A 13,589-nucleotide genomic window follows, 5' to 3' on the forward strand; every position below is an offset into this window, starting at 1 on the left:
TTTCCCCTCTTTTTCCCCCTCCCTTTCCCTTCCCTCCCTCCCTCCCTTCCCCCTACCCTCCCACCCTTACCCACCCTCTATCACAGTTATAATTCACATCACGTTTATTTCTTATTCCACTTTAGTTCTCACATATTTATTATTTGACCTCTGGCTTGTGGAGTCAAGGTCAACCAGAACAGGGTCCAGCAATTCCAAAAGTTCTTTGCAACAAGAGGTCCCCGACCTTTCAGGCTTATCCGTTCCGTGCGCAATAAGTTAATCATCTGCCCTCTCCAGTGAGATACCGAAGGGCTCTCCGCTGACAACCACATCAATAGGATGGTTTTCTTCGCAACCATAATCGTTTTAAACACAAATGCTCGACATCCTCTTGGAGAGCTTCCCGATAGTTTTGGGTGGCCAAACAACAACATTGGTTCTACTTGCCATTGTATGTCCCACATGTCTGCCACTCTTCGTATCAATGCCTTCCAGTATGATCCAATCTGTGGACAACTCCAGAACATATGTCCCAATGTTGCTCCCTCCGCCTTACACTTGGGACATGCTCCATCTGGTGATATGCCCATGTGGAATGCACGTCTAGGAGGGACATACGCTCTCAACGTAAACTTAAACTGCATCTCCCAATAATACGTTTGATCCGCATTCTTACGATATCCAATCAAATGCTCTCGGATCAATGCTGCAGTTATATCCACTCCCAACTCCGCACTCCACAGTTTCGATAGTGTCACAAAGTCTGGTTCTTTTGCCATTTCTTTTAAGTGTCTATGGTAAAATTTCAATGGCACTTTTTGTTGTGCTCCCAATGAGAGGGCCGATCCCAGCTCCTCCTGTACATCTTCCGTCATTGATTCCTGTGGGAGACTACGGCTATAATGTTGCAGTTGCAAGTAATGAAACCAATCTGATGAGTCAAGCATAAACTGGTTTTTAAGTTGTTCCCATGATTTAATCTTCCCATCCTTGTCTAGTGCCTGGTGCATGTATTCCAATCCTTTTTCCTTCCAACGTACAAAGGCCGCATGTTGTTGTCCAGGTGGGAATTCGGGGTTACCCCAAATTGGAAGGTATGGGGTTATGGCAGCTCGGAATTTGTGGTGTCTACAGAGCCAACTCCACACCGCTTGAGCTGTATGCAAAATTTGTGCTGCCCTTAACAGGCTCATTTCTGCTTTATTCTTTTTATGTATCAGGTAGCTGATATGTCTCTGGCCTATTTCTTGCAACTCGAGGTGAGAGGGAGTAAAATATTGTGTGCGTCTTAGCCAGTCATTTAGGTGCCTCATGCCACTTGCAATTGTCATCTCCCGAAGGTTCAATAGTCCCAGGCCTCCAAATTCTCTCGATAGATGAAGTGTGGATAGTGCTATTCTTGGTTTTTTTTGGGTTTTTTTTTCGCCCACAAAAAGGTCTGTAATAACTTGTTTAGTTGTTTTTCATCAGCCTTGGTCAGGTATAATGGCAAAGTCTGAAATACGTAGAGCCATCTGGGCACTGTTACCATATTATAAAGGGCTATCCGACCCATAAGCGATAATGGGAATCCCTGCCACATTTGTAAAGTTAACTTTGTTGTATTCATCAGTTTTCTCATGTTTCGATCATATAGCTGAGTAAGTTCTCGAGGTATTAATACACCCAGATATTTTATTGCCTCTGTCTCCCACTCCATGGGTAATGTTAGTTTCTGTCTGAGAGCATCCCCCTGCAATACCTCCAAAGCCCTAGATTTTTGAATGTTCAATATGTACCCTGACAGGTCCCCATATTCCTTTACTATCTCCAATATTCTAGGTATTGCCTGTTCAGGCTGTTGGGTTATTACTAATAAATCATCAGCAAAGGCGAGGGCTTTGACTGTGCCTCCCGCCAAAGGCACCCCCCTTACCCCTCCATCTGCTTTAAGAGCTTGTAATAGTGGTTCCATTGCCAGGATAAACAGAAGGGGCGAGAGCGGGCATCCCTGCCTGGTTCCTTGTCTGATCTCAAAGGAAGTTCCCTTTATTCCATTTACCAAAACTGCTGCTCGAGGTTTGTTATACAGTGCCCCCAATGCATCTCCATACCATCCTTGAATACCCATATAGTTTAACAGACCAAATAAGTATCCCCAGTCTACCTTATCAAATGCCTTTTCAGCATCCAAACTAAGAATCAAAGCTGGTTCCTGGTCTTGCTGGCTCTTTGCCATTGCCAAGAGCAATCTTCTAACATTGTTCCCTGCTTGCCGGTTCCTCACAAAACCTACTTGTTCTTCCCCTATTAGATCAGGAAGAAGTTGTCCTAATCTGGTGGCAAGAATGCGAGCCAGTATCTTTACATCTAAGTTTATCAGGGAGATTGGCCGATAGGAACCTGGTTGTGTGCTCTCCTTCCCTGGTTTAGGTATCAAAGTGATTAGTGCATCATTGGCATATAGGGGGAATTCCTTGTCTTCAACTACCTGTTCTAAGTATTTCCCCAGGGCTTCCAAACCTTCTTTCGATAGTATCTTATAATATTCTCCCATAAAGCCGTCAGGCCCAGGTGCCGAGCTCGTGGCTAATGTTTTGATCGTATTTTGCAATTCTGTCCCTGTTATAGGACTATTTAACATGTCTATTTGTTGTGGCTGGAGTTTGGGGAAGCCCATTCGATCTAAATATTCCTCCAAGTCCCCTATGTCCTTTCTCGGCAAGCCCCCATATAGGGAACTAAAATAATTATGAAATATCTTCCCTATATCTTCACTCTTATTTTTTGTCACCCCCTTGTGGTCTTGTATTGCAGTGATTACCCGTCCTGGGGTCTCTGTTTTCAGCAGCCTTGCTAACATAGTGCCTGCTTTGTTACCAAAGCGTTGTAGTCTACATTTATAATATGTTAAGGATCTTATGGTCTGCTTGTGAATTAAGGTATTAAGGGTGATTTGGGCCGTTAAGTATTGTTCCTTATTTATTGCTGTTGGGTTTTTTATATAAACTTGTTTGGCTTTCTTAAGTTGGGTTTCTAGATGTAAAATTGCCCTTGCTTGCTTTTTCTTACGGCTTTGTACAAAGGCAATTATATCCCCCCGCACTACTGCCTTGGAGGCCATCCAGTATAGTTTTGGATTATTCATGTGCTGTTTGTTAAACCGTTCATAATCCTTCCATTTAGCATTAATGTAACGGGTGAATTCTTTGTCTCCATGTAAGTACATCGGGTATCTCCAACCCCCTCCATGCCTATAATACTCTGAGGTCTCTATCTCCATCCACACCATTGCATGATCCGATATTTCTGTAGGGCCTATTCCAGTACCTCGTACCCAGGAGAACGCCGAACTGTCCAAGAGTATATAGTCTATTCTAGAACTGGTACCATGTGCCCTAGATAAGTGTGTATAATCTTTTGTCTCTGGATGTAATGCCCTCCAGGTGTCTACCAAGCTTAACGTACGTGTGAACGTCGAGAGTGCCCGCTTTCTACTCCCCCCTTGTGGTGCTTCTCTTGGATTAGTGGTGTCCATCTTTGGGTCCATTACTAAGTTAAAGTCTCCACATATCAACAATTTCAGAGACGCATACGGGGCACACTGTTTTATTATAGTTTGGAAGAAGTTTGGTGAAAAATCATTGGGCCCATATAAGGATATGACCAAGAACTCTTTGTTTTGAAGCCAAAGATGTATTAGGACATATCGTCCCTGGGGGTCTGCCTGAAGCAATTTTGCCTTAGCTGCTATTCCCTTCCTTATTAATATTGCCACTCCCCTCGACCTGCCTGTAGCAGAAGCAGAAAATACTTCCCCCACCCAAGCTCTTTTCAATTTACAGTGTTCGTCTTCCGAAAGTCTAGTTTCCTGTAGGCAAGCCACATCTGCTCTATGTCTCTGCAATGCCTGTAATATTTTCGACCTTTTCACAGGAGTTGCTATGCCCCCAACGTTCCAAGAGATGAACCGGATCATCTTAGCCATCCCAGCATTGCATTAGCCATATTAAAATCCAGTTTTTCTTTATTATGTTTGAGGTTTGGGCGCCCAGCCTCGCCTTCCTCTCTATTGATCTGATCTTATCTGTGGGTTCCTTGAATTTTGTTCTACTCAGTGCGTGTAGGGGTGTGTTATTCCCTTTCTCCTCTTACTACATGTCTTCCTTTCTTGTGGTTGTAATTTCAATTGTATTAGTTGCTCCTGTGATAGTTCTCCCTCCCTCTTTAATCTCCTGTATCCTTCTCTCCTCCATCTCTCTCCCCTCTTCCCTCCCTCCCTCTTCCCGTCCCGTCCCCCCCATTTCTTCTTCCCATAATCCCCGATCCACCCCATCCACCTTATGGTGTAAGACTTATAATGATGGTTCCCCTCCCCCAGCCCGCTTATTCTCTATCTTATCCCATTTCTTGTGTTCAGTCTTGTGCAGGTCTAATTGCCTTCCCCCTCTAACTCAATATAGTGTAATAGTCAGCAAGTCCCCTTAAATTATAGTTGTGCTCCCTATGTCAGGGTCTTCAAATCTATACCTCAGATATCTTGTGCTGGATTCATGTATTAGCGTCCTCAGAGTTCAGTTGCTCTTGGAGCCCATCCCGTGCTTCTTGCGGTGTATGAAATATTTTCCAGTTTCCATTTTGCAGTACTTTCAACTGTGCCGGATAAGCGAGCATGAATCTTCTATTCAATGTTGCTAACTTTGTGCATATTGGCCCAAAGGCTCGCCTACGTTCCTGCAGTACTATCGAATAGTCCTGAAAGATTTTTATTTTTGCTCCATCAAATGTCAATGTATCCCATTTCTGGCGTGCTCCTCTTAGTATTTCAGTTTTGTGCACAAAATTATGGATCTTTGTAATAACTACTCTTGCTCTGCCATTCCCGGTTCCTTTTCGGCCTAGTCGATGAGCGCGGGAATTTTGTCCCCCCCGTCCCCCCCTCTCGGCGGCCCTATAGGGAATGAAATAGGAAGCCAGGGAAGAAATGAGGCAGGAGAGCTAGAGGGTGAGAGGAGGTGATGGAAATTTGATAGGTAAGTGAAATATAGGTGGAGGACTGAAGAGTGAGAGGGTAAAATTTGAGTGGGTAGACAGAAAAGAGGAAATATGTCAGAGATGGATGTATTCAGGAAATGGAAGAAGATGAACAGAAAGGGGAGAAAAGTCAAATGGACAGTATCCACTGGAAAAAGAGCAGAAGACAAGACAAGAAAGCAGAAAAGAGAAACTTGGGACTGACATGCTTGTAAAAATAAAATGCCCAGACTTCAAAGGTGGAAAAAAAGTGTTGGAAATGCATTTCTGGAGGGAATTGGGAGGAGTCAAAATGGTGGCGTGATACTGGTGGTTTGCTAATACTCTGTCTCTCTGCAGTTCTTACCTTTGTTTTTTCTGTGACCCAATGCCGCTTACTAAGAGGCAAGGGGTGGTGATTGTCATCCTCCCCTCTTCAGCAAGGTTTGAGCGTTATGCCATCAGGACCCCCCCAGTTTAGATATGGAGAGTATTGCCCTGCTTTGTCTGCAGATGAAGGAGCAGCCACTGCTATAGGGCTGAAACATCTTTGTCTCCTCCAGAGACCAATGCTCCACCGTGCCTGGTCGACACTGGTATGAGAAGCCTGGCTGCTGAAGATGCTGCACAGGGTCTCTCTCTTGAGGGTGCCATACTCGATATGAAAATCACGGATGGAAACATCCACAAGGCTGGGAGGTCTGCTACAGCCTCACTGGTGATGACCTAAGATATCACCTGGAAAGTGCTTCAGATAGTAGATGGTACTGTTTCCAAGTCCACAGAAGAGATATCTGCTTTAGTAACTGGTATTGCTGAGTTGTCTGTGATAGGTCAGATTCTCATTCTTGTGGGTTATCATTATTATGCTTCTTGAAGAATCGTCAGAGCTATCTTCAAAGGCGACCTTCTTAGACCTTCCATTGTTATTCATGTTCATTACCTGGGGATAATTATTCCTCTTCTTATAATCAAGTTAATCATAATTTCACATGTTTTATCTCTTTCCTAAATTCTGCATCTGTTTACCCATTTCATCCAAATGGGAAACATGGGGGTGGATCTTGAGATGGTGATCCAGGAATTCCACATGTATAGTGCAGTTTGGGAGTTTAAAATAAGCATGGATAAAATGGATGTGCTAAAAAATCTGGAGGACAGGGAATTGGGTATATATAAAGGAACTTCCCATTTAAATAGGTAGAAAACTCAATTAGATATCTAGGAATCAAAGTTACTAATGACCCTATAGGCTCCATGAAAATAATCATGGTTCCCTATTTAAGTTGAACTCTGAAGATTTATTGAAATGGCAGGAGGGGAAACTATTGTGATTCTGAAGAATTGCTATAGTGATGATGAATATTCTTCCACACCTAATTTATTTATTTCAGGTGTGCCTTGTCCCAGACCCTAACTCTTCATTGATAGTTCTGTGGAAGAAAATATACAGTAGGAAAGAACTGGGAGTATCAGATATCATGGACAGCTCACTTAAGACATGTATTGAATTGGCAGGGAGGAATGCCTTTTAAGAGATTTGTACAGGTGGATCAGTGCTTTGAGGGTAATTCTATAAATGAGAGCCAATTCTATAAAGGAACATAGGTGCCTACTTTCCTTTATAGAATACTAGCATAACCATTTAGAAACACACTTAAAGTCTGGCACATATTTAAGAGGTACAAACACTTATGCTGGCCATAGAGCTGGTATGAGTTCTCACGCCTAAAAGTTATATGAACAAGTGGACCCTAACATTCAGACTAACACTGTAAAACAGAAATCATGTACAGATCACAGCAATACAAGAATAGGCTGTACACCTGTACCAGGATTTCTGGACATAAGCTACATTTCAGCTTTGGAGTTACCAATTTCACTGACTCAACAGTGCAGCAAAAAATCATGAAAACCATGCAGTTCAGAGAATCAGTCACAACTCTGCAAGTCTTTTATTTCAGTGTTATACAGTATAAAAGGGTTTGCTGACTTCTGCTGCTAGGCTGTTTGTGAGTGTGATACTCTTGAGAAGGCCTCCAATATCTTGTTTATACAGGGAGTCTGTGGCTCTTGATGCATTGATTTGGTTATTAATGATGCTTTATTTTCTTTACCTTCAACCTTCATGCCCTGAATTAGCTTGCCCTGCTAGGTGCTCGGACTGTGACAGCTCTGGTTGGTGCCAACGCTGTAGCAATCAAGCATTTCTGAAGAGTGGACTGTGTGTGCCAGATTGTGGTCCTGGTTCCTATGGAAATCCAAAAACTAAAATATGTGAAGGTGAGTTTTTGTACACGTGTCTGATGTCAGCTGACTGAAGTGACCCGGATGTTCTACTTCTGCTCAGAAAAATAGTTGCTTTTTTGTGAAAAATAATATTGCCATATACAACAAACTCTCTGGTTTATATAAAGAATGTTGTATTCATTTTGAGTATAATCAAATGTTTTATGAAGTAAAAAGGTTTTGTTTCCCTTGTTTTCTGCTATGGAGAAGAAATCCTCATTTTTTAATTTTTTTAACTAGCAAGGTCATCATTATTCTTCATAAGATCACTGCATAGCTAAATTTACAGAGTGTCCGGCAGAAAATCACCAAGAAGAATCATTACTGGTATTGCAATTCATCTTTAGCTGTCACATTTTAAATGGTTTAATTGCCCACCCAGTTGCAGACTGTAGCAAACTGTGCATAGCATGAAATAGACAGCATGGTGATTTATATAAGCCAGAACTAATGATTGTGCCTTTTACTGTGGCAAGTGAGCCCACTATAAAAAAGTGAAAAAGTGTAGCATACCCATGCAACTAGAAGGTTAAATTAGGACAAGTTTGAAACCTGGGAGATTCAGGATTCAACCTTAATTGCTCACTATTAATGCATTGCACATAGCACACTCAGAATTCAGTCACTTTTAAAATGAAGACCGAGAAATTACCCTAGCCACTGTCTTCATTGTCATAAGTAGTAGGAGTAACTACAGAATAAAAATTCGGGTTCAGTTGCAGATAATTTTCAGGTAGTCTGGCTCATTTTCTCATAGTTTTTAGGATTAATTTTCCAGAAAATTAAGTTATGTAAAAAATTTTAATACATCTAATTCAGCTTTCAATTAGGAAAAGCAAGCTAATTGTATTTTTACAGCTAGGTGACATCATCCAACAGAGCCCGGTGCGGATGCTGACTAGCAAGATTATTGTAGAACTTTCTACTAGCGTCCCACTGCGCATGTGCTGGTATCTTTCCGCCCGACGATTGAGCATGGGTCCCTCAGTCTTCATTCTTCCGCAGAGCAGGGAGGATGCGTCATTGTGTTCTTTTTTCAGTGCGATATTTAATATTTTTACCTAATGGTTATTTTCAGCTGGACTATTTTTATCAGTATTTTTTTTTGTGATGTTTTATAAGATTTTTTGTCTGTGTTGTGAGTCTATGATATGTGAATTTATGATTATGAGTATAAATTGTTCTCCGCTCAGAATGGTACATTTGCAGACTACAAATTTTTTAAATAAATACATAGCAACATAGTAAGTGATGGCAGATAAAGACCTGAATGGTCCATCGAGTCTGCCCAACAATCACATTCATTATCAATTCAAGATTTAAATCAACAATGAATATGATATTATATACTTGATCATGGTTTTTCTTTGGTGTTTCTGGGACGTAGACCATAGAAGTCAACTCGTCTCTGTTCTTGTGTTCCAATAAATAATCTGTAGTGCCTTCCCATGTGGGTATTTTTGTCCCTTTTGGCCAATGTGGTCAAACCCATGCCACCAGGGGAAAAAGAGAAGGAATTCTATTCCATGTACTTCTTTGTGCCCAAAAAGACAAGTGGATTTTGTCCCACCCTAGATCTAAGGGCCCTGAACAAATTCCTGGTCAAAGAAAAGTTCAGGATAATTTCCCTAGACGTCGTTCTTCCCATGATTCAGGAAAAAGATTGGCTATGCTTTCTGGACTTAAAGAATGTCTATACCCACATTTCGATACTTCCCAGTCACAGGAAGTATCTCTTAGATTCCAAATAGGGAAACACCACTACCAGTATCATGGTTTGCCTTTTAGCTCCCAGGGTATTCACCAAATGTCTAGCGGTATTTGCTGCATACTTGTGCAGACTGGGAGTGTTTGCGTTTCTCTGTCTGGATGATTAGTTGGTCAACAGCACAACACAAGAGAAGGCATCAGATTCAATGCGCCTAACTATTCGGATGTTGGAGTTACTAAAGTTCATCATAAACTACCCCAAGACCCACCTTCTCCCAGTTCAGCAATTGGAATACATAAAAGCCCTGCTTGATATATTGCAGGCTTAGGCTTTTCTCCCACAAGCAAGAGCAGAGACCTTAACAGCAATGGTCTTGCAGGACCGAAGCAGCAAGCAGGTCACAGCTCGGCAAATATTGAAGATTGGTAGGCCACATGGCCTCACCACTACATGTCATTCCCATGGCACAACTCCATTTGAGAGTGGCCCAGTGGATCCTAACTTCCCAGTGGTCTCAGGTGAATGGGAATCTAACTGAACTGCAGGATGTATGGCGAAAGGAAGAAGCACTGTAGGTTAAACTGGTAAAATGGAAAGGAAAATGTATTTACAGGTCACCTTCACAGTCTGAAGAAATGGACAGAGATTTAGCTGAAGACGTCCACAAAATAGCTAGGAAAGGGGACGTACTACTGATAGGTGATTTCTATATGCTGGATGCCGATTGAGACATCCCTGTCGTGCAGTCTTCTAGAAGCAAAGAGTTCTTGGATTCTCTACAGGAGAAATAGTTTCAGCAGTGGGTAATGGAACTGACGTGGAATGGAGCTATCCCCTATTGCTCACAAACAGGGAAAATGTTTCTGATGTTACAGTGGGTGATCATCTCAACTGGGTTCGATTCATACTGCAGCTCCTTGTGACTCTGGGCAAGTCACTTAACCCTTCATTGCCCTAGGTACAAAAAAACATAGATTTTGACCCCTCTAGGGACAGAAAAAGTACCTGCATATAAAGTGTACAGCACTGCATACACATAGTAGCGCTATAGAAATGATTAGTGGTAGTAGTAGTAATAGTAGCATCTAGTGACCACCGAATGGTGTGGTTCAACACTAAGACAGAGGAGGAGAAGGCTTATTCAAGATTGAAGGTCCTAGATTTCAAAAGAACTAACTTTGCCGAGATGAGGGAAGTTCTCAGGAAAGAGCTGGATGGGAACAGCTGAAGGAAGTAGAACAGCAGTGGGCGAAACTGAAAGGAGCTATTTTAAAGGTGAAAAACTTTTATGTTAGAAAACTACATAAAATTAAGAGGAAAAGAAGGCCGTTCAGGTTCTCAAACGTAGTAGCTGAAAAGGTAAGGGAACGAAGGTTAGCCTTCTTACATTACAAGAAGACTCAGAAAGAGGAGGACAAGCAAGAGAAGCTGGAAAACTTGTCAGGAATGCGAAGAGGCAAATGTAAGAAAAAAGAGCCGATATGGTAAAATCGGGGGACAAGACATTTTTCATATATGTAAGTAACAGAAGAAAGTGCCATAATAACATTGTGAGACGCAAAGCTGAGGAGGGGAATATGTAGAAGCTAATAAGGATAAAGCTGAACTTTTTAACAATTATTTCTGTTCCTTGTTCACGGACAAAAGACTGGGGGTAGGACAACAGAAAACAAATGCTAATGGGGATGGATGTATTGTAGACTGGGAACAATATTCAGAAGACTCTGTTCGGGAGTTGCTGGCTAAACTAAAAGTAGACAACGCAATGGGACCTGATGGGGTACATCCGAGAGTACTCAGGGAACTCGGAGGTGTTCTGGTGGCATTGCTGTCTGACCTCTTCAATGCTTCCTTAGAGTTTGGAGTGGTCCCGGAGGACTAGAGAAGGACGGATGTGGTCCCTTTGCACAAAAGCGGGAGGAGGTTGGGAATTACAGACCTGTCAGTCTCAACCTTGGTGGTGAGTAAACTAGTGGTAAATGAAGCTTGCTCTGAGGAAAGGGATATTATCAATGGTGTATTACAGGGATCGGTCCTTGGGCTAGCTGTTTTTAACATCTTTGTGAGTGATATTGCAGAAGGACTGTCTGGTAAGGTTTGTCTCTTTGTGGATGATACCAAATTCTGTAATAGGATGGATGCCCCAGAGGGTGTGGATAGCATGCAGAGGGATCTGGCGAAGCTTGAAGAATGTTCCAATAATTGGCAACTAAGAATTAATGCTAAAAAATGCAGGGAAATGCACTTGGGATACAGAAATCTAAGGGAAACGGTACAGTATGGGGGTGAAGTGCTGCTGTGTACGAAAGAAGAGTGGGACTTGAGGGTGATTGTGTTTGATGATCTTAAGATGGCCAAAGAAGTAGAAAAGATGATGGTCAAAGCCAGAAGGGTGCATAAGGAGAGGGATGACCAGCAGGAAAAAAGAGGTAATAGTGCCCTTGTATAAGTCTCTGGTAAGGCCCCATTTAGAATGCTGTGTGCAATTCTGGAGACCACATTTATGGAAAGATATAAACAGGATGGAGTCGGTCCAGAGGACGGCTACAAAATTGGTCAGCGGTTTCTGTCATAAAACACATAGGGACAGGCTTATGAACCTTAACATGTATACACTGGGATAGAGGGGATATGATAGAGACATTTAAATACCTCAGTGGCATTAATGTACAGGAGGTGAGCCTTTTTCAAATGAAGGAAACCTCTGGAATGAAAGGGCATAAGATGAAGTTTAGAGGAAATAGGCTTAGGACAAATCTGAGGAAATGCTCTTTCACGGAAAGTGTGGTGGATGCATGCAATGGCCTCCCGGTGGAGGTTGCGGAGATGAAGACTTTGTCAGAGTTTAAGAAGTCGTGGGACAGACACGTGGGATCTCTTAGGAAAAGGAGGCGTTAGTGGTTGCTGAGGGTGAGCAGACTGGATGGGCCATACGGCTCTTATCTGCCGTCATGTTTCTATGTTTCTACACACTTCTAAAGAGGAGGATTATGAGGTTTCTTGAATTGAATGGACTGCAGAACCCAAGGCAGCATGGCTTCACTAGAGGCAGGTCATATCAGACAAATCTGATTGATTTCTTTCACTGGGTGACCAAACAGTTGGATGTGGGAGGGATGCTAGATGTGGTGTAATTGGATTTTAGCAAAGTCTTTGACGCAGTCCCATGCAGGCAACTGATAAACCAAGTGCCCTCAGTATAGGACCTAAAGTGGCTGACTGGGTTAAAAACTGGTTAAGTGGAAGGAGACAGAGGGTAGTAGTAAATTTAGCTTGCTCTGAGGAAAGGGTTGTTATCAATGGTGTACCGCAGGGTTTGGTCTTCAGACAGGCTCTTTTTAACATCTTCGTGAGTGATATTGCGGAAAGACTGTTGGCTTGTCTCTTTGCGGATGATACCAAACTCTGTAATGTGTGTAATTCTGGAGACCGCACTTACAGAAAGATATAAACAGGATGGAAACGGTCCAGAGGGCGGCTACAAAATTAGTAAGTGGTCTCTGTTGTAAAACATATAGGGACAGGCTTAGGAACCTCAACATGTATACGCTGGAAGAGAGGCGAGAGAGAGGGGATATGATAAAAACATTTAAATACCTCAGTGGCATCAATATACAGGATGCGAGCCTTTTTCAAATGAAGGAAAACTCTGGAATGAGGGGGCATACGATGAAGTTAAGGGGAAATAGACTTATGAGGAATCTTAAGAAAATACTCTTTCATGGAAAAGGTGGTGTATGCATGGAATGGCCTACCGGTGGAGGTTGTGGAGATGAGGACTATGTCAGAATTTTAAAAAGCGTGGGACGGGCATGTGGGATCCCTTAGGAAAGGAAGAGTTATCGGTTACTGAGGTTGGGCAGACTGGATGGGCCATTTGACCCTTATCTGCTGTCATGTTTCTAGATTCCACCAGAGTTGACTCATGCCCTTCTCTGATGGACAATTTGATCAAATTTGACTGTGGGACAACCATTCCAAATTCCACCTCTTTAGAAGGTGCTAACAACGGATGCATTCAACCTGGGATGGGGAGCTCATGTAGATGGGCTTCACACCCAAGGAACTTGGTCTGCTCAGGAAACATATCTCCATATCAATCTCCTTGAGCTAAAGGCCATTTTGAACACTCTAAAGGCTGTCAGAGATTGGCTACAGAACCAAATTGTTCTAATTCAAACGAACAACCAAGTTGCAATGTTCTTTGTGAAGAAATGGGGCTATGGGATCCTAACCCTTGTGTCAGGAAGCAGTGGGGATGTGGAAGTGGGCCGTCCTTCATGGAAGGTCCTCCGAGCCCCATGCCTACCAGGAACAGACAGCTGTCTGGCAGAGAGACCATGCAGAGAGTTTGCAACTGCATGAGTGATCTCTCAACATGGATGTAGCCTGCAAGATCTTCCAAGAGTGGGGCATGCCCTTGATGGATCTTTTTGCCACTCATCTCAACAACAAAGTTCCCCAGTTCTGTTCCAGGCTCAGATCACATGGCAGACTAGTGTCAGATGCTTTTCGTCTACATTGGGGGGGAAGGTCTTCTGTATGCCATACAAAAGACGCTGATACCATCTACTATGACAAAGATCTTTTTAAAGACCCACTCTTTGCATTATCT

General features: G+C 42.6%; 1 protein-coding gene across 1 annotated transcript in view; it reads left to right on the top strand.

Moving 5' to 3' along the window:
- FRAS1 (Fraser extracellular matrix complex subunit 1) overlaps positions 1-13,589 on the top strand; it is a 689,426-nt gene that overhangs the window by 442,956 nt on the left and 232,881 nt on the right. Inside the window, 1 exon segment of the mRNA XM_030190549.1 lies at positions 7,117-7,257. Within this exon segment, the coding sequence (XP_030046409.1) occupies positions 7,117-7,257 (141 nt within the window).

The sequence above is a fragment of the Microcaecilia unicolor genome, chromosome 2 (assembly GCF_901765095.1).
Source record: "Microcaecilia unicolor chromosome 2, aMicUni1.1, whole genome shotgun sequence".
Taxonomy (NCBI): domain Eukaryota; kingdom Metazoa; phylum Chordata; class Amphibia; order Gymnophiona; family Siphonopidae; genus Microcaecilia; species Microcaecilia unicolor.